The sequence below is a fragment of the Epinephelus fuscoguttatus genome, linkage group LG14 (genome assembly GCF_011397635.1).
Source record: "Epinephelus fuscoguttatus linkage group LG14, E.fuscoguttatus.final_Chr_v1".
Classification (NCBI taxonomy): domain Eukaryota; kingdom Metazoa; phylum Chordata; class Actinopteri; order Perciformes; family Serranidae; genus Epinephelus; species Epinephelus fuscoguttatus.
Window position 1 is genome coordinate 17,612,365 of NC_064765.1, and position 21,810 is coordinate 17,634,174.

The 21,810-nt window shown below is 43.0% G+C and overlaps 1 protein-coding gene across 6 annotated transcripts in view; it reads left to right on the top strand.

Annotated features, from left to right (window-relative positions):
* qkia (QKI, KH domain containing, RNA binding a) overlaps nucleotides 1-21,810 on the top strand; it is an 81,722-nt gene that overhangs the window by 36,873 nt on the left and 23,039 nt on the right. For all 6 annotated transcript variants that reach the window (XM_049595651.1, XM_049595655.1, XM_049595650.1 and 3 more), the window contains exons 3-4: nucleotides 3,958-4,074; nucleotides 15,314-15,457. In XM_049595651.1, coding sequence (XP_049451608.1) covers nucleotides 3,958-4,074; nucleotides 15,314-15,457 — 261 coding nt within the window. The remainder of the gene's footprint in view (nucleotides 1-3,957; nucleotides 4,075-15,313; nucleotides 15,458-21,810) is intronic.

Consider the following 21,810-nt stretch of genomic DNA (forward strand, 5'->3'; position numbering starts at 1 on the left):
TCGTCTGTCTTTCTGTTTGCTCACAAACTATGTTTGTTTTTACTGTATGAGATTTGCTGTATTTGTGTGTTTGAAAAATTGAGATAAAATGAAACTGAAACAGAGGAGTGAGGGAAAGAGTTGGTCCATCAGGGGTCCTAGTGTCTCTAATCGTCTAATTCTTTAAATGAGCAGAGGAAATAAGGGAGGAGCAGAGACACAAAGAGGAAAAAAAGAGTTTCCTCGTCAGCAAAACACATAGTTTATGCATGTATTCTGCTTACCAGATGGGTGCTGACAGTAGCGCCTGATTAAACAGAGTTGGTAGACATACTTTTTTTTTTTTTTTTTTTTTTTGCAATTCGGTGTAGAATGGCCTATTGCTCTTTATTTCTAGTCACTGGAGGATCAGGCAGCAGTGGGGGGAAACGTACCTATTGATTATAATCATCAGACTTCTGCTTTGTTTTACGTTTGTTTTTGTTTTCTATTGTTAAAAGCCTGTTAAATTTCGACAAATTTCTCTGTCAGTAGCGACTGCTTCAAGGGCTCCTAGAGGGCACAGAGCCCTGGAAATCCAGCCAGAATGCCGTGGTGGTTCCCAGACATTAGTTGATTTTTGTTTTTTTTTGAAGACCTCAGTCTGGGGAGCCAGTGGAGTTGATGTAACAGCAGAAATATAGGAGATGAAAACTAGCTTTTTTTAGTAGGTGCGGAGGAGGCTGGATAGTTTAGCAAGAGGAGGTGAAGAGCGGATAGTGTATTTGGCAGTGAGGGCACTGTATCCATCCTACTCCTCTGGCTGTACTGAGTGGAGTTCCTGGCAGGCTCAATGGCCCTGCACCCCTCTGATAACTCACCCGCTTGGCTCTCCATTGTCTCTACATTCCAGTTGCTTAAAATGGAGGTCACCTTTTCTAACAACGTATCAACATCCTCGAGAAGAATGTCAAACCGTCAGTGCAGAGCAGGAAGCCAGGGAGCACAGAGAGCTATCCTCTACGGTTAAAACACTGAGCTGTATTCCATCACCGGGGTGATTTTGGCATCATTTTTATTTACACAGTTACACTTTAAATCGTGAGGTTAAATTAAGATGATTTCTCGTTGTTGCTAGATTGTGGCGAGACGCTCGAAACAAAAACACAGTCATTTGATGTGTGTTTGCGTAGAACTTTTCCTTTAATGACATTTGTAAGTGACACTTGTGGTAACTGCTTGGCCAGACACGACGTCTGCTCCACGCTGTGCCCCCGCCCACATGCATGTGTAAGTTTGTGCACATGCCTCTGTCATTATTAAAACACATCTGACACTGGTGCAGCAGCCTTCACCCTCAAGCTTTTACTCCATGGGGGGGCAGAGGCCGTAAAACCTGAGCCACACACATGTAACCACCATCTCTAATCCTTTATCCCTGAGCGACCTCTTAGATGAAGTCCTGCATATAGAGTGGGTAAACTATGAGAATGTAGTGGCAGCGTTGGCCCTCCTTGCTCATAACAGTACCCCCAGTACGGGGAAGACAAGACATTCGTGACATTCCCCCCCCTCTGCTCATGTGTCATCATCTCTAACCTTTTCTCTTTTACTTTCTCTCAGCTTTCCTCCATCAGGCCCCCACTCACTGTCAAGTACAATTGTCATCAACATATTCATGTCCATAGAGAAACACATTCCACTGTCAGAGAGAGGGTGGTATTAGTGACAGAACGGAGGAGATAAAATGTTAAATGCTCCTTCTGTGTCATTTTGGGATTTTCCACAAAGCGACCACTTCATACTTTGAATCAGATATACTTTTTCCCCTACTCTTGTCTGTTTTTAATTCTGTAATCCAGCTACTGTATGTGTTTAATATATTTATGGCGGGGAAATCTGATGGGATGTGGACTGATGGAAGATATTGTAGCCTGTCAGGCTGGTGGGAGCCGTCACGTGTCCAACCTCAATGGAAACCTACGTATAAATATAAAACCGTTTGAAACCTCGTAGGTGTGCGTTTTGTGTGTGCCAAATGACAGCTAGCATTTTTCAAATATGGCACTACAGTTGCTGGCGGGGTAGGCTGTATAACAACACTCAGGATATTGCCACTGTAGCTTTTGTGTAATAGGTTAGAGGCCACGTGTGTGTGTTTATGTGCGTTGTTTAGGAGCACACAGCAGCACCATAATGCCCACAGCTTGGGGTTCACCCTTGTCTGCGACGGTTGCTGTGATGCAGACAGACAGCTCTCTCCTGTGCTCCTTGAGGCCATGTGTATATATGTGTGTGTGCGTGTGTGCATATGAGTCAGAAGCAGGCCACTGTGCATGGTTGGTGGCTGACCTCTGAGGACAGGTGCCCGTACATCCCTCAGTAGGCACACACTCTCATAAATAGCCCCTGCACCAGTTTCCTGGATTCAAGTTAACCAAACAGACAGTTGCCTTGTGACAGAGACACACATGCATAAAGCCTGCGTAGCTGCATGCTATGATCATCCACAGAGACTCCAGCATCTCTGCAGCCACAGGGTGTGTCTTTCCTGCCTCAGACAGGCCACAGTCGCAGGCGAGCCCGGTGACGGGGACAAGGCAAAACAACAGCCTGGAGTTTTTGACTGTCCTCGCAAGTGTTTGTTTACGTAGTCGAGGGGAAATACACCAACATCGCGTTAAATTTGTAATCCCTCTGTAATTAAATGTGACTTCTCTGATGGCCTTTTGGATTTTGCAGAGGCATTGGTGCGGTGGAGTGCGTAAGCGGATGTGACTGCATTTAAGAATTTAATGCAGCGGTGTCACCACTCATTGTAACACTTCAAGAGACGAACAGTTGTGCTTCTAATTGTCAAGGAAAGCTTTCCACTGTGTCAGTGAGTATTTGAATATTTCAGGTTTGGAAATTTTTGCTCGTGTTAAAATATCCCATTTTAATAGTGTCAGAGAGTCTTACCCATCATGCTCTCCACCAGCCGCCGTGTGCACTGTTTAAACTGTGGGGGTTTGTTTACCTCTCCATGCGTCACAGTGCTCCCCCTCTCTCCAGCTCTCCTCCTTTCCTTCTGTTTTTGTTTTGGCTGAAAATTGTGTTGGATTATTTCAACACATTTTCCCTTTATCCCGTTGGAAGCCAGTTTCAAGTGGAGAGGATTACGTCGGTAAATACGTTTCCTTTTGGTACAAAGCTCCAAAGCCACTCACCAGTGAAAGGGGGCCTTGATAAGAAAATTGTGTCAAGCACACTACCTCACCTCAGAGCTCACCTCCCCCTCGTCACCCTGCTTCATTTTCCCCTTGTTTTCTCCCCACCATTCCCACCCAGACGTACTCCCTTTAGTTAATTTTCTATTTTCTGTTCAGGGCCATTTTGACATCTAGTGGGGCTGATAAGGTAAGCGCAAGCCAAACCCAGTGTAGCCTGTGGTTGGAAATCAAGCCGGGCAGGAAAAAGATTCTTAAAATTAATCTATTAGAAAGCCAGTGCAAAAATTGCACGCTCTTCCTCCTTGGTAATATGTTTAAAATTCACTCCTTCTACCCCGTAGTGCTGCCACCATGGTGAGGAGAATAAAAAACAACCAATGCAGTTAATTTAGCAGTGCTGCAGGAGAAACTCTGGCTAATGGGGGGGCCACCTCTCTTTGTGCTGGAAAGTCAGACAGTGACGCACAGATGTAGCAGATTTGGTGTGGTGTGTGCAGTCGTGGCAGCAGTGGTCTGATATCCAGCAAAGCTGATGTCATGCTGCCTGGAAGCTCATGGAAAGAGGAATCCGTCTGTCTCTTGGAGTGTGTGTGTTCACAATGCTGCCTATTGTCCTGCATTCAGGGTGATCTTGACCATTTGAATTCTGCCCTTGTTAATGATTTTAACTGCCTTTAAGTATTTTTCCATTGTGGTCTGATATTATTACTCTGATGTAAAGTAATATTTCACTCTCTATTCACCCGTAGACTCACCAGTTTATTTCTCTCTCTCTCTGTATCTGCAGTATAACTTTGTGGGGAGAATCCTTGGCCCTCGGGGACTCACAGCCAAACAGTTGGAAGCAGAGACGGGATGCAAAATCATGGTGCGAGGCAAGAGCTCCATGAGAGACAAGAAGAAGGTAAGCTCATCAGCATGGCAGAGTGCCTGGTGTGTTTAATGTGTTTAATCTCTTGATAACAATATTACTTATTAGATTCCACTCACACAAGTAAGGAAAAAAAGTCCTACATTTATTTTACTGAAGCGGAAAACACTAACTCTCACCTCCTTTGTTCCTCCGCAAGGATTCATTCTCTGTCTTGAGATATTACACAATAATGTGAAACTTGCTGGGACTGCTGTCACGCAGAAACATCCCATTAGCCCCTGTAGAGACATGAGGCAGACACACGCTCGGTGGATGCCTGGTGGCTGCATTCTGACATCTGATAGGGCTGTTTGCTGTGCAGTGGAAAGTACAGAAGGCAGTAGTAAGGCAGACGGCTAAGACCAGGGGCAGCCTCTATTTCTGGACCTACTGAGCTGAAGTTGGAGACTTAAAAGGTTAATGTTGTGTGTCTACAAATCCTGAGACCCAAGGGGCAAACTTAGCAAAAACCCTTTGCCTTATCTTACCTGCAAATTTTTGGAATTGTTCAAAAGCTGATAGCAGTATTGGAAATGCCTCCGATACTACCTAAAATGCAGAATTGGATATCGGCAGCTATGCTAGTCTAAGCACACATGTGATTCCACGTAATTTATGTATAGAATTTATAGAAAAAAATCACACCCAGATAAAACAGCAGTTTTCCCGTAAATCAATTCCTCTTAGCTGCTATAAATCAGCAGCCTGCACAGGAAGTTGTGCTGTGCAGCTACGGGCAACTACTGATTTAGAGCAGTCTAAAAGAATTTACTGCCGCTAAACAGTTTAACATTAGCTATTAATAGAATGTCAGCAATATAGACAACATTTTACACTGCAAAGCTCCACCAATAAAAAGGCTACATGTACTGTATGCAAGGCCTTAAGCAGGATTTATAGTTGTGCGGCAGAGCCATTGTGAGCATTTATACTTGTGCGTAGTGTGTAGTGTGTCCATGTCACTCTGCAGTTACACCTCCAAAACACTAGTTGGCGGCTTCTTTCTGTGTAATGCTGTAAAGTTTAGTTGATTCAAAGCATGTGCGAAACACACATTTAACACACATTAAACACAGCTTTACAGAGAGACAATTTCAAACACAACTACACAAATTGGCTTCATTATAACTCTCAGCATTCACAGACAAACACTTGTCTTTATCTGGACACATTTTCCCCACAAATACAACAAACTCATGTTTTTAGCACAAGCCTATGGCATTTTACATTTTATAAATTAGCCTAGCAGCTAGCAATCTTTTCCTCTTCTCATATAAAACCAGGGACAACAGCAACATTAAACAAATATAACGTTACATAATTTGGCTTCAGCACAACTCACAAGGTTCACTGACAAACAACTGTCTTATACTAAACATGTTTTCCAAACAAATACAAAATGCTAACATTATTAGCACAGGCTTATGGCGTTTTACATTGTGTAAATTAGCCTAGCGACAAGCTGAGATTTCCTCTGCTCATACGAAGCCAGGATAAATCCCTGAAGGATAAATCACTCACAAGACTTAAAATGCTATTTTGTGGAGGCTTTATTGTCTTCACAATTTATTGTTTGTGTCTGTGAAATTAAAGTAAACAAAAGCTTTGTTTCCACTGAGGGAAATGGTTTCAGCTTACAAAAATAGACAGGAAGTCTGACGCACAACCTACTGGGAAGGCAAAAATGGTATTGCAACATCTCTACAAAATTTGCAAAATATATTTTGGCATTAAACAGCCGCATCACAACATTTGAAAACCAAGACTAACTGTTGCAAATCAGTGTTGATGAAAGTCTGTCAGACCATGTTTGATTGTCCTGCATTGCCCTCAGATCAGGTCAGCCTTGGAGTAGTATGTCATATGTCTAGTTGACTCGGGGTGTATTTCAGCTGCCTCCATATTGAATTTTGATGCACCGTATGATTCAGCCAGAGCAGATAATTAAACAATGAATGCCTAACCCTTGAATGCTACAGCAACAGCAACTTCCATGCATCCCCAAGGGATTCCAAAGTGTGTCAGATCAGATTTGATGACGTACTTTGAAGTTACCGCGAGGACAAATTGACAGTTTTGAAAATTGTGGTATGTCAAGCATCTGTGCATGTATTGCCCATGGGCTCCAGTTGTGTTATAATGGATGCTTTTGGCTGTTTTCCTATTTTGTTTTGTTTTTCTTCTTCACTGAGTGACACCTTTTTGGAGTTGTGTATTTGTTTTCAAGTCTCTCCGACTTTTCCTTTTTTTCAGCACCTCCCAGTTGCTCTGATTTACCAGGCAGTGGTGCTATATGCATTTACATAAATCAGGAGAAGTGTATTTCATCCCTCTTCGTATGGGAATCACCTTCTCCACACACATATACACACAGTGCATAGTAACAGAAACAGGATTTATCCACACACACAGATGTACACAGATTTTCAGCTGAGTCATAATCTTAGAAGCTCCGGTTTGCTGCAGGGCCAACATTTTCTTCCCTCTTTCTTTTTTCTTTTTTTTTTTTTATGGCTCCTCAATTCGTATTTTAATTTCTATCTCTTCTTCTCGTTTCCCTCGCAGTGTGTTCATTATCACAGAACGAGATGAAGATGCTCTGCTATGGTTCTTTCTTTGGAATTAGATCCAGAAGTAGTTAAATAGGAGGGGGGTGCGCTCAAGCATGTACAAACACAGGCGTGCACACAGACACACATGTGCTAGAAGTTTCTCTTAGCTCATTACATGAAACTATGATTACCTTCATAATTTCTCACCATCTGAGAATTTAATGGCGTGTGCCAGTTTGTTTTGGAAGGAGTTGTTAAAGGGCCTGTGCAATTACTACACTAACAAAGGCCCAATATAGTTATACATTTATAGAAAAATACAGCTGAGCAGGGTCACTTATTTACTCTGTGTTTCGATATGGGATGAAGTCAGGGAATAACCCAATATTTAAAATGTTTCGTAGATTGTCCTGGCTGGTTGTTAATTGAAAGTAATAAGTAGATGGTATTTTTTAAGGTGGCAGACTGGGTTTTTAGCTCATATGTATATTAAATTATTGTGTCAGTTTTATACACAAAGCTTTATTTTCGTATTTGTCCACCAATTAAAACGACGCCCTCCTTCCTCACTACCTTCCTTTCCCTTACCTTACTCTACCCTGGTGTCTGCTTCAGATATTTACAGTATCAATAGGTTAAGCTGGGGGAAAAGATAATGAAAAAAACCCACCCAATGGCCTGCCAGCTTTTACATCCTCTGCTGTCTCCACTGTCAATAAATCACAAGAATCACTATAGCTCCTGGATGGCCAGGGTGTCATAACCGTGTCAGCCCCAGACAAAGCCTCAGCCATAGCCTCCAGTCGCTGCATCCTCAACCTCAGTATTTCCAGCTTGATGCCCTGTGGCAGCAGAGGAAGCCGCGGGAGCAGCTTAGCCAGTGTGTTTATTCAGGATCCATTAGCGGCAGCGTTTTTATGCTCTCAATAATTCAGCTGGTTGCTCCCTCCTGGGCCGCACTGCCTGGCGGGGAGTCGGCTCACTGGAGCTATGCAGTGGGAGAGAGGCGGGCTGAGACTGAAGGGGGGGGGGAGTAGAGTAAAATAAAGAACAATGGTGAGGGAAGAAAAGCAGATCAGGAAGACAATAAATAGGAAAGAAGCAGGTGAAGAGAACAATGTGACGCCTAACAAAGATAATGCTTACAATTAGGGATGTCCTGTCCCTGATCACATTTTGTGTCTCCCAGTCCGTACAGATACAGGTCGAACTGATACAGGATTTCCTTTGATTGTTGTAATGCAAATTATTTTGATAGCTGTCTTTCTGTTCTCCTCACAAGTACTTTTGAATGCTGTGCTGATGTCACAATCCTTTTTAAGATAGCCTTTGCTCTGTTAGCTACTGCCTAATCTCTCAAGAGAGATTCTGCAATCTACATTGTAGAATCTGTCGGCAGCCCTGTGTGAAAGACGACGGGGGGGGCTAACGTTAACAGCTAACGGTTAGCCCAGCTAATCTACGATAACCATATTAATTACGTGCACACAGAAATAGTAACGTTTGTTCAGTCATTGTGTTTATAGACTTAACAAACATCAGATTAGTCTACACGGTGATATAGTGACGTGAAAAATGTGATCTATAGCTAAACTCTGCTGGTTTTCTGCCCGAAGTATTTGTAAACAACACGGCGATTCCCTGGGGGCAACACCGGAAGTGAAGGGCGTGAGGCCCCTTCACTTCCGGTTAGTCGAAAAACTCCGGGCTGTGCTTCCAGACGTAAAGGAAGAAAAAAAATTTTCCAGATTGGCTACTGCCAAATACACCTTCTCATACAGGGTTTCTTTTATTCTAGATTTTCTGTTTATATTCAAATACTACTGCTGTAGTTGCTCATACGTTTTTAGCTTGTCATTGTTTTAACAAAGATAAACGAGTGATTATATAACCATTTTCAACACAAGTCTTAGTCACTGTAATCACAGGGACTTTGGTATTTAAATGCCAACAAACTTATGTCTTCAGTCTGTGCTCAAATTGTTGTGAATGTGTCTACATTTAGGTAGTAGTCGATGCATATTTAGCTTAGAATATGAGAGAGAACCCAGCAGAAATACCTATGTATAATTTATGTATTGATATAGTAGTCATAATCACAGTATGAATGATAAAGTCACTACAACCACCTGTGCATCTGTGCGGATGGGACCTGATGTTCAGCTCAAATAACAGGAGACAGGAGAGATGAACGCAGGGTAATAAACCGTCCCAAGACTGCACTTCACGCTCTGATCAAACTAGACCAAACATAAATTTATTGTCATCATTTGTCTAAACATTCGGAAGGAAAAAGGACTCCTCCTGGAGCCTTATTTCAATCAAACTTTCATCTAATGTGACAGGTTGAGTCCCTCAGTTTTCTACTCTTACAGTCACGCTTAATGCAAAACAACAGCAGGAACAACAGCAATTAAATTACAGGTACTTTATATCGACCATTGCACAAGCAGAATAGGGGTTTCCCTCCCTTTTGCAAAAACAATTCCCTAATTCTATTTTGGCTACCATACAGTGTGAGATTACAGTTAGCACCTTAGACAGCTGTTTTACTTTGAGCCAAACTAAGTGTCCTTTCAGAGTTGCACTTTGAGATACACTGTCTATGAAATGAATTTCATTTGATTAGTTTTTTTTTTTCTGAATCTCCTGACACATAATTGCTAAAATTGTAGTGTCAGCACGGTCACAGGCAGAACAGAATAGTCCCGAGGCTTTGACTAACCCCTGCCAGCGAGCAGATAGTGCCACCCCAGAGCACCCGCATTTTATTGCTTAAGAACTAATGTGTGACATTGCCAATCAATATGTTCAACTTGACTGGCCTGTTGGCACTGCAGCATACCCACTTGTTTTGTTTAAAGTTTAAGCTGACTTGTCTGTTTTATCTTCATCTCCAGGCTCTGATTACAGTGCAACTGAAAGCTACTTTCTTCTTTATTAAGAGTTTATAGGGTGCTGGTATGTTGATGAGAAAAGCGATGTCCAGGTGTTACTTGCGGATAAGTGGCTAGAAATGAAACAAGGCACTGGTTAAGGACACATAGATGGCAGATTGCACAAGATGTGGTGTCCCCTACCGCACAATTTACTTGAGCTACAACACTGTTTACTTTAGTTGGCATTTGCTGGCTTTTTCCACTATCACATAAGGCTGTCAGATGAAAATATCAATGGCCAAAATGTCCTGTGAGAAATATGCCAGATACATAAGTATAATCATTATAAGCATATTGTTTAGCCCATTGTTTTGTGACCCATAAGATATGTTGCCAAGACAACTTATATATAAACTTGCATCATGCAGATCAGATGTTAGGATTTTACAGCAAACATATCTATTTATCCATTGAAGTCTAGTGCTCACCAGCCTCTTCAGAACCCACACCACATCCATGGCAGTCACAGTTGTCCCCTTAGTGAAATTGACGCTATCACTGATAACATTCTCCAAGAAGACTTTCACCTCTCTATGGGTTCCCAAGCACATCAGACTGGAGATATACTTCACTCCACCATTGCGAGCCAAGTCAGACGGCAGATAGTGGGCTTGATGACTTCCTGGATGTTATCATGGAACACCTAAAGGTGACGCTTGGCGCCTCCTTTACCAAATTCTTTGCTCCTATGCCTCTGCCACTCACCTCTGATTAGTCACTCTGCTCAGTAGACCGCTTCATCATTTAGCTTATTTTCAGGTTATTTAATTGGACGGACTTTGAATTAGGGATGCACCGAAATGAAAATTTGTGGCCGAAGCCGAATATTATTAAACGCTTGGCCGAATACCGAATATCATTGTTTAGTTTTTCATTAGTTTTTGCAGATGAACCCCCTCCAGATTAGTGTTGTCACAGTACCAAAATTGGGACCCACTGTACGATACCAATGAAAATATCATGGTTCTGAGTAGTATCACAATACCACAGCGAAAATGAGGCAGATGTGCCTTTTGTCATTTATGAAAAGATAAATCACTTTACTATAATACATCAATGATATTTCAATGGAGTAAATTACTTATTGACTTATTCATACTTCAAAAACAGCATCAATCAGTGATTAACCTAGGGGGGATCAAAATAAAATAAATAAATAAAATAAGAATCAACCAGCCACCCTCCTCCCCTGACAAGTCCCTTCATAAGTAACGAACAGTCCCTAAAGTGTGGTGAGGTTTGTGGGCCGTGAACGGCTCGTTTCTCCTCTGACACGTCACATACCTGTGTTCGGCTGGCTTGGCCGTTCAGGTACTTCTGGGCAGTCATGACGCCAAGAAGAGGATATTATTGGAGCCGACTTCTCCGTCGCCTGGTAAGCCGATGGCCGCCGTATTTAACAGGAATACATTACTGTCTGTGTCTGTGACCCCCGCTCAACCCACGACTGGTAGGATTCGCCTTTTGTTTCTGCTGGTGGTTGAAATCTGTAGGCTGCTCGCACAGCGTGTTGAATGATTTAAGCCTATTTTGCTCGCTCAAAACTATTTTAAGTCGCAAATGCAGTGACGGGTGGATCGCCACACTGCCGACATTTTATTCCGCCTGTCACGGCACGCCGTTTGATTGCGTTATCAAAACACGCCACTATTATTCGGCCTTGCTTTTAACTTATTCCACCGAATACCGAATGTGTGTTTTTTTGCAATATTCGGCCGAATATATTCGGTTACCGAATATTCGGTGCATCCCTACTTTGAATGCAAAGAGACATGCGTTTAATGTAGGCTTATGTCCGAACAGTTTTTGGATCACACTGTTGTTATTTTTGGGTTTTATTGCTGTTTAAATGTAGGTTATTTAAAACATATGTCTGGTAGTTGTTCTATGTGGCAGCAATTCTGGAATATTAATGGCTGTATTGGCTGCAAAAATAGTGTAGAATAAACTCTGAGCTTCAATTGATTTACTTCCTCTTTTGAGGAGTGCTGTAGGATGGCTTCTCTCTCTTTTTTTTTTTTTTTTTGGCACAGAGCTGGGAATCCTCACATTTAGGTGACCTGTTCGGGAATAACCTGTCTAGTTCTGTCTTCTTTGTCCCTTTAGAATGAGACATTTCACATCGTGTTATATTTTATTGAAAGAGAGATCTAACCCAAAGCAATCATTGGAGTAGCCCAAACTCATCGAGCATTAATAAGTCATGCTTTATTTCCATTCTCGATATTTAGTGACTCTTTCGGTGTCTGTCTTGCTTGAGAAGTCAAGTAGAAAGAATTTCAGAAAGTTTTGATTTGATTTGTTAATATTTGATTTTGTGTTTCTTTGTCATTGTCATTCCTCTCCTGCCCTCTCTTGTCCTTCCATGCCCCTGCAGCTCCTCACTGCACCTGTTTGGTGTGCTGGCATTTAGCCTCAGTTGCTCTGACCCCAGTTGGCAATGTCCTTAAGGATCAAAGAAGAAGACTGCCCAGACTGGGAGAGCTAAAACACTGCAAACAGTTTCATTTATGAGTGTTAAAGTGCAGCATTGCCAAGACAAAACTGTAACACCACGTAGGCCAAAATCCTATTGAGGCAGCAGTGTGGTTTATTAAATAGGACTAGCCTTCAGCAATAGCACCAAGGATTGAAAGCTTTGTGTCTGCAAATGTGCGCCGTGTTAAGTGTCCTTGAGCAATGCTATGAATCTCCTCCAGCTTCAGGGTTGTACCAACCTGACCCTGTTGTGTACTTCGCTGTAGAAGGGGGGCAGGTGACATGATAGTTCCTACAGGATCAGTAAAGTAACATGAGAACAACCAGATTGAACTGCCACTTTAGTTACATACTAGGGCTGCCACTAACGATTATTTCTTCGATTAGTCGACTAATCATTTCATCAAAAAATGTGTTGAAAAATGTCGGTCTGTCTCGCTCAAACCCCAAAATTACGTCATCTAATGTCTTGTTTCGTACTCACACCAAAGGGTTTTAGTTCACTGTCACGGGAGAGTGTGTAAAGCTGCCAGTATCTGAATGTAAGAAGCTGCAGTAAGAGTATTTTGGGGTACTTTTATAGTACTTTTCTATGAAAAATTACTCAAACTGATTAGTCGACTATTAAAATAGTCACCGATTATTTTAATAGTCAATTAGTCATCGATTAGTCGACTAATTGTGGCAGCCCTATTACGTACGTAGTTAGTGCGTTTAAAACAGAAAGGTAAGGCAGACTCAGAGAGAAAAAGACAGTCCAGTATTTTTGTCACCTTTCTGCATGTGGGTCATCCATGTTGAGAACTGAGGCCCTAAATTTAGTGGGCTCAAGCTGAAGGGTGTGAAAGCCAGGAGGCAAACAGGTGGTGGACAGACGATTGAAGTCAGGCATCATAACTGACAAGCAGTCTCTCCCTCTGATCCTATTCTTAGATGTTGTCTCTAGATGCAGTGTCCATGCTATTTATTCATACTACATATTTTTGCCAAAACCGATTACCCTCTGGTATGTCGTTATTGCCATGGCATTTGATGTGGGCCAGCGTGGACATTCTCTTCAAAGGCCTTCCCAGTATTCCCTTTAGCGCTCGCCTCGCCCCCTCCTCTCTTTTCTCACCCTCCCCCTCCCTCCACCCTTCCTCCTGTTTGTCATGCTGTCACTTTCTCTCAGAGGGCACACAGTGACCTTGTTCACAGGCACTCATGCTGGTGTGAGGTGTGTGTGCGTGGATACAGTTGTGTGTGTCTTTTCCCAGATCTCTTTCCTCGCAATCCTAACTAAATCAGAACCTGCCAGAGCGCTGGCATGCACACACTGCATGCACACACTGCACGCACACACTGCGCACACACACACACACACACACACACACACACACACACACACACACACGTGATTGACTAATTTTGTTGGGTCCAACTTGGGCAACAATCTGTCAATAAAGTGCATTTACGTATCTATCATGTGCTCTCATACAGCGCCCTGCATTGAGAGGCAGCCCATGTGGCATGTCTGTCTGTGTCCCCTCTAGAAAATGCTGAGTCACCTTCTAGTCCCCATGTCCCCTAATAGGCCATAAGCAAACAGCCATGGTGAAATAATGGCCTGACTGCTGAAACTAGGCCCTCCCCCCCTGTGTGGAAAAGGGGAAAACGAGAGTGGAATATTGAACTTTCCTCCGTGTGTGTATGTGTGCGTGTGTGTTTGTGTGTGTGTTGTAAAGAGCAGTGCCATGGCAACAGGTCTCTGTGGAGTAGAAAGCAGGTGGGTGGCACTCTGCTCAAGCTCTAAGCTCTATGTGTGTGTGTGCGTGCTCCCTCTCGCTCCGTGGTGCTCGTTGACTGTATTGAAATCATGTCAGGTGGACCCCCTGCTGACCACTGCAACACATTGTTTGTAATTAGACACCCTCACAGTGGCTCACTACTCAGAAATGAGCAGTGATGCGAAGTTAGGGTGGTTTTGTATGGATGGGGGTAAATGGCTCAGTGTTCATCAATAGTCTGTACAAACCTGCACCAGCAGCAGGAGGGGAGAGAGCTGGCACGCAGTTGACTGCTTGAGACTCTGACCTCCTTTCGGAAAAGGAAATTGCGATTCTGTTGAAATATTTTGGAGCTGTATTTATTTTGACATTCCTGTTTTGTCTCACAAAACCAGTCACATATTAACATTGCAACACAATAGTCCCGTTTCAGTGTTTTAATGTGGTGTCACACATCAGAGGATCTGAGGTTGTGTCTGCTTCAGACGACCTAGACCTCAGCGCTTCACCTCAGGGGGAAGTAGTCAGCTTTCAAACCGCTGACTTTCATGGTTGTACAGTGACATGCGATACAACCTCAAAAGCTTTTTAGAGCGCTCTCAGTGTCTGCTCGCTGCATTTACTGTCAGTGGGGCAACCAGGAGAGGGAAAAAAGCAGCTATGCTAAATGGAGAAGCATGTTAAAAAAAAAATGCAAATGTGACGCTACTCTATAATTGTCTCTACATATCCTGTTTTACCTTTTCACAAAAAAATCAGGTTTGAGTGTGCTTTTCATGAAAGCACCTGAAAAACGTAAAACGTTGTGGACCATTTCCGAACCTCAGCCTTCCCAATTCATATCTTGAAACGGCTCCCTATTTAACTGCGTTGAAAGGCAATCGAGCTATGATGTCGGATTTGAATACAGCCCATTTTGCCTTTCAGGTACTGCTAGGGCTACAATTTGGCACCCTCTGAGTGCTTTGGCGCAGCCTTTTCTGGGGGGAAAACGACTCCCTCAGAGAGGTATTGTTACCCGGACAGCATTGTCCTCGCAAACACAAGTCAGAGACAGAGCACACTCTTTTGCACCTCCACACACAGTCCTGCCACACTTTGAACTGTATCCATGTATCATAATTGCATTCCTACTAGTTAAGTTGGTGTGGCTTAAAAAAAATCCCCTTCCATCTTCCTCTGATCCCTCCACCCATCCATCTTTCACTGATATTAATTGCTGCAGGGCTAGCTGTCGTCTTTGTCTCTGTGAAGCGAGGGATCTATTAAAGAAGGGTGTCCTTTCAAAGTTAAAGCTAAATAGCTGACTAAAGGACCGCTCCTGTCATCCCGCTTCTCTTCACAGGGCCCCGTCGTCCTCTGTGTATGCCTGCCTCTCGCCTCCGCTTCCTCTGATATGCTGTGTTACTGCACTGGTGCTCCAACACACCCACACTGTCACATTTACTCACCGTCTCTCTCTCTCTCTCTTCACTCCCTCCCTTTCTCTGTCCAGGAGGAGCAGAACAGAGGGAAGCCAAACTGGGAACACTTAAACGAAGACCTCCATGTCCTGATCACAGTGGAAGACACACAGGGCAGAGCTGAGATCAAGATGAGGAGAGCGGTGGAGGAGGTCAAGAAGCTCCTCGTACCTGCTGTGAGTACATACCACGCACAAGCTCATATACACACATCACAGTAACTGCTCATGGTCTACTGAGTTATTTAATGCTCCACCCAAGTAACGCCATTTGAGTTTTCAAGGAAGATGGCACAAAACTTGAATTAGCACAGATTTAGTGCTGAGAGAGGCCTTTCCATGTTCCACTTTTCACAACAAAAAATTGGGCTACATATGGAACACCACCCCTATCCCACTGTTCGCATCCTGTTTACCTCCATATATAGACCAGGCGAACAGGTTGGCTTTACCCCCAGTGGTGTGGAAAAACATAGCTAGCTGCACACACCTCCTGCGACTGCCACATTTCATCTCCGCTTCCCCCCGGCCTCGACTTCCTCATACACTGTGCCACTGGTGATGGCTGCTGATAGTTTTTTGGCATGCAGTGTGTATTTTCCCTGTAAACCGTGGTGACCAGGTGGACGGGGCAGCTGAAGGCCCAGATTTGCCATCAGGTGGCAATGCTCAGGGCTTGGTGGTCTGCGGAAACGGGGCCAGCCAATGCCAGGCACACAAGGTTAAACAGGATAGGCAGTGTCACTGGAATCATACTGTTGTTAAACTGCTTTCCTTTATGGCTTTAATCCTGTCAATGCAAATAAAATGTTTGCACGTGTACTTTATTTACATGCTTTGGGAGAAGCAGCAAGGATGACGTTCTCCCTGCATATAGCTGCATTACAATTTAGCAGATTATAATTTTTCAGTAGCAGAATTATTATCATCTGAACTGAACCAGTTATGGATGTAAGATCAGACACAAGAGGCGCCATCATGCTGGGGTCTCTCGTCTAGTATGATCACTCCTCCCTGTCTGTCTCAGCGAGGCCTTAGCCCAGCCTGACAATGTGGAAAGCACTTCAATTCATGTCCTCTTGTTTAAAGATTGCTTGTCTCTATTCAGCCCGTCTGTCACTTCTTTGGGTACTTGTTTTGTTTTGGAGAGCAGGAGTGTTTCAGATCTCCACAGCCTGTATGTACACACAGAAGATGTTGACACACTTAAACATGCACACGCCCGCGCTCTAGTATGTGCATGCACACACAAACTCGGGAGGAAGAAACCACCTCTGGAAGCTGCAGTGTTCTAAAGAGTGATGCAGAATGAGTCACTGTTAACACACATGCGTAGACACATACACAACAAAACCCCCTTCGGCGTCCTTTTAAGTCAATGACAGCTCTTGGCAGCTAACACTCATCTGAATGGAGTGCCACAAAAATAGCGTCCTCACTTTTCTTGAAATCTCTGTTCATTTCGCAGCCCGACAAGTGCATCAAAGATGGTCTGGTGATTCAGTACCTGAGCCATTTATTGGGTTAAGGAGAAGCTCTCTTTTATTTCTCGCTCAGAAGAAAGCAGCTTGAAGCCCTTTTGAGACACTAATGAAATTTTTCTCATAAAGTTTCACTCTACCCTTAATTCAAATAAGAGTTTTATAGAGCTAATTAATGACCCATTGCAATCCACCAGAGGCCATTTTCCTTCAAGCAAGGCATCTTTGTTCGTTTAAATGTAATGAAAAGATCCTTCCATCAGATAGATTTGTTTCTCTGAGCCTCATGTTCACCAGTTAATGCTTTTATTCTAGAGGCGTAAATAACATCGAAGGCACATGTGTCTCTGCGTATATGTTTTTATATTCTTGTGTTATCACTCTAAAGTGAAGATACTTGTACATTACTTGAGTGTTTCCACTTTATGGCCCTCTCTACTTCTACTTCACTACATGTTGGAGAAAATATTTTACTTTTTACTTATTTGTCAGACAGCTTAGAGTCTACATTTTTTTTTTTCGAAAACCTTTTCTCAAGTAAAAACCGTGTATTTCCAAATTTGGTGATTTTGAGTGTTTCTAATAAACTAACAGATGAAGTCTTCCTTTACAGGCTGGAAAATTCTCCCTCTTCTTGAGATAAATAAACTACTTAAAAACCCACTTGGATTAGCCAAAAAATGCATCATCACAAAGCTGTAATCAGGACTGTTTTTCTTACAGCATGAAAAGCTGACTTTTTAGAAATGCATAGTTCTCACAGGGCAGCAATGCTACAAACATATGATGATCTTATAGAAAGTGATGCATGGCTGTTGATAAATCGACCCAACAGTATGTGAAGGAGTTAAAAATCAGCACAACCATAAACATAGACAGCAGTAAAATGCAACATGCACATCAATGCAAGAGTCAAATTAATCCAAAAACATCATATGTGGTTGAAAAATAGTGACAGGGCACATTTTACTGCACCCTGGCATCTTTTACTTTTCATACTTTAAGTACATATTTCTGATAATACCTTTTATACATTTGCTTAAGTAGGTTTTAGGACTTTATTTACGTAAAGGATCTGAATATGTCTTTGCATTGGAGGTCACAGTCTTAGTGTACATCACCCTAAGGCCTGGCACTGGATATGAGTATGACAAATAAATGTCAGTAGAAGTGACGTAGCGTTAGTATAGCAGACTAACTGTCCAGTAATCCTGTTCATGAATGTTGGTTGGTGCATTATCTACCCATAAACCCCTCAGGGCACTATATTTTCTTAATGTCGTTGCGTGCATGCGCATGCACACGAGTGGGTGGGCAGTAGAGCCGGCTGGCAGTAATGCCCTTTATCATGCTAAACTAGATTGGATTAAAGTATGGACACGCTGGGAACGCACTGTTCTAATGAAGGGCATCTTCTCCACATTTGGCAGCGTAAAATCGCCTTTATTAAATCGCACAGGAAACAAAATGTGAGGTCATGCTTTTTATTCCCTTTCAAGGAACAGGCTTTTCTTGTCATTGACGACGACCCAGCTGCAGAAGTTAAACAAAGACAGAGAACAGAGTGATAACCAAAAGGTTGTTTTGTCTGCAGAGCTGGGGGGCAGAATGAAGTTAAAGGCTTTTTAATAATAGTTTTGCTTTTAAATAATCTCCTAATTGACTCACTTGGGATTAGGAGCCAGGATGTCTGGCATAAAAAACCTTTACTTAACCAGCCAAGATAAAGTCACCGTGATGTAACACCCAGGCTTATAGTGTTTATTTATGTGGTGAGAAAATTGTGTTGTATATACAGTATTATTTAGTTTTAATGTTTTTATATTGATGATTCAAAGTTGTTTTGAAGATTTGCTCAAAGCCTCCAAATTAACTAGGTGATTCTGCAATAATATGCACTTATTACACTGACAATATTTCAGGAAAACGTTGGATCAGCTGAGCGTGACTAATGACAGATGCACACTATCGTAAGACGAAGAGTATGTATGTTGTACGTACACTCTGACTGTGTCTGGAACCTTAACTATTCGATTGTCTGACATGTTAGCCAGGCAAATATTGACTATGGAGTGACACCCTGTCAATGGCAGCTCCTTACTGAGTGATTGATTGACAGTTAGTAGAGGGTACAGATGGGAAGTGTTAGAGGTTCGCAGGTGCTCCTCCTTGCCCTCCGTAGTGCTCTGTTGCTCCCTCGTCCTGTGAACTCTTCAACTCTCAATGAACTGGGAGCAGGGGAACATCGGTGAGATGAGAGAGACAGAGGGAGGGAGAGAGAGAGATGGGTGGGAGAGCTTGATTGAGCTACTCTTTCAAGTGTGGATTTACTCTACTGATCCTGCCCTGGTACGCGCACACACAATAGCGCGCGCACACACACACACACACACACACACACACACACGGATACGCATGCCCAGAAAAATACTTACACAAATACTGCACATGCATGCACGTGCACACACATACACACTCGCTGAAATGCTCCGCTCATCCCCTGAGTCTTTGGTTAAGGCCCTCAAACGGAGCCGGCAGCAGAGCCCCACTGCACTTTGGGTAACCTCCACTCAGATGCTTGCGGAGCTGTATGCATAAACCCTGACTGGCCCACTCTACTTCCCCTCACTGTCCCTAGAAGGGCCGGAGAGCAATACTGAGTGACCTGTAGGCAGGTGTTTTCCTGTGAATTACAACAGACACTGGCAAACTGTGTGAGAGACGGAAAACTGGACTTTCATATATGCCATGATTCTGTACAATGATGTAACCATTACAAATAAGAACCAGCTCTCAGCTGACTTGTGTAAACAGACACACGCTTGAGCCCAAATCCAACTGAATTACCTCCACATGTTAATAATGATGTGCTGAGTTCTACGCCCCATGTCAACCAAAATTTGGAGGGTGAACACAGAGATTCTTCTGCTGTGTCCTAAGACTTGGCCTGGCAACTGTATGCACATATCTATATGAGTTAGTGTCAAGCTGGCCTTTGGCTGTAGAGCAGTGTCAGCGTGATACATCATAAAAGGCTGAGCGTGTGACATGAAATACAGCAGAGGCACGGTCACTAAACGCTGCTCTGCTCTTCTACATTGGTTTCAGTATGCATGTTGCACCATAGCCCACCCCCGTGTTAAACTGTCAAAGCAGGTATTTTTATCTTTGATAACCAAGACAAAATTGTGAAATCATTGATGGGGATGTGGCCCCAAGTAAAATATTTCTTAATGTTTTGCAACAAGCCATGCAGCAGCAGTTGTCTCCAAGTGATGCAGTGTAAATTTTTGTTTGATCGCCAATAGTTACATCAGCCCGAGCGATGCATTACAATGATATTAAGTCACATTTAAATGCACAGAATGTTATGTTTTAGTAGCCTTTTCCGTTCTGAGTTGAACCTGACAAGTGGTAATAGGTGATTGTGGTTTTGTGGTGACGTGTAGGTGGCTAGCGGCAATGTGATGACTCTGTATGTTGATTTAGATCTATCGTGGAGCCTCTGTCTGCAGGAAGGTTTTTACTGATGTATCTATAGATAGGTGACACTGTGCTTGTGTTTGTGTCCACACACACATTTGCCTGTATCTCTGTTTTTCTGTGTTTATTTATGCACAAATATGCTCATTTGTGTGTGTTTTTGTGTGCGTGACTGACAGGTGTACGCACTGGACATTGTTATGGCTATAATAAATTCTCACTGGTCCCCTCAGGTCACTGAGCTGTATGAAGAGCTTATGGAAAAATGACAGACAGGCAGACAATTGGACAAGGCCATCTTAGAAACGACAAAGGCCTTGTCCTTAGGTAACCCTGAGTGCTTTCGCCCAGAGGCACCTTTTCCTTTGAGATATAAAGAGTCCTAGAAAGGTCTTTGTGTTTGCAGTTTGTTTTTAGCTTACTTGTGCTGAGTCTCGCCCAAATAAAGTTGGATGCAGTGTTTCTTTTAGGGCTAATTAAGGAGTCCTTGGATTTTTATCAAGCTGAACTTTGTACACACCAGTCAGACTCGGACAGCTGAATCATATTCGACTTGGAGGTCCCTTGAGTTGTTCTGCTTTTCTCTTTTTTCTAGCAATTGATGATTCACCTGTGATAGAATTATCAGGGCGCAATGGCTTTGACCTTTGCATTATTTTTTCGTTAGAACGTTGCTGATCTAGAAAATGGAACATATATTTCTGTCGCATTGTACACTGCAAGTCGCACTGTAAAAATCCTAAGCAGGCTAAATCCTAAAATGTCAGTGTAAACACGTTACCTTGGAAACGAACCCCCAGTACAGCACCTTGTGCTCTCTGAAAGATCACATTTTTATGCTCTGTAGTCATAAGACTCTTTTGTGAATATTATTGGATCTAAAGGGGGTGCTGTAAAGCAGATTTTTTTTAAAAAAAATTCATAGCATCTTAAAGAGGACGTTCCTATAGGGACCGTTCCCTATGTTAAAGCGAGGACTGAAGCCATGTAATGTGCGATTGCCTGATAAAGGAAGCTCCAGACAATGCTATCTACATTGCTCTACATTTGATTCAGTGCAGTGATGGCAGGCACTCGCCGCAAGGTATCTACAGTACATTAAGAGAGGTTCACACACACTCAGGGAGAGAGGGAGCACCCGTGAAGCAGGAAAGGTTAGGTTTGAAAGGAGAACAGCACACAGAGAAAGAAAGAGCTCGTTGGCACACGGGCACTTTGGCCCTGGAGAGCCGAGCGCATGTCTCCCTGAATGAAACTGTCATTGCCGAGAACAAAGTGAGCATGGTAGCAGCCCGGGCAGACCAGCGGCCTCGAGCACTACTCCATGTGCAGCACGGAGAGAACCCAGTCCTGCTCTCTTGCTCCGGCTCACTGCTCCCTCTTGTGCTTGCCTCCTTTTAAAAGTTGTGTTTTTGTTTTTTCCCACTTACATAATTCTCCTGGACATATTGGACATTAGCAAGTGGTTTCATTGTTCCATTTATCTTTCTTTTTCCTAATTATAAATGCTTTGGATAGCAAAGTGAGAGCTCTCCATCCGTTGCCATGTTTGGCTCACCAGTCTCA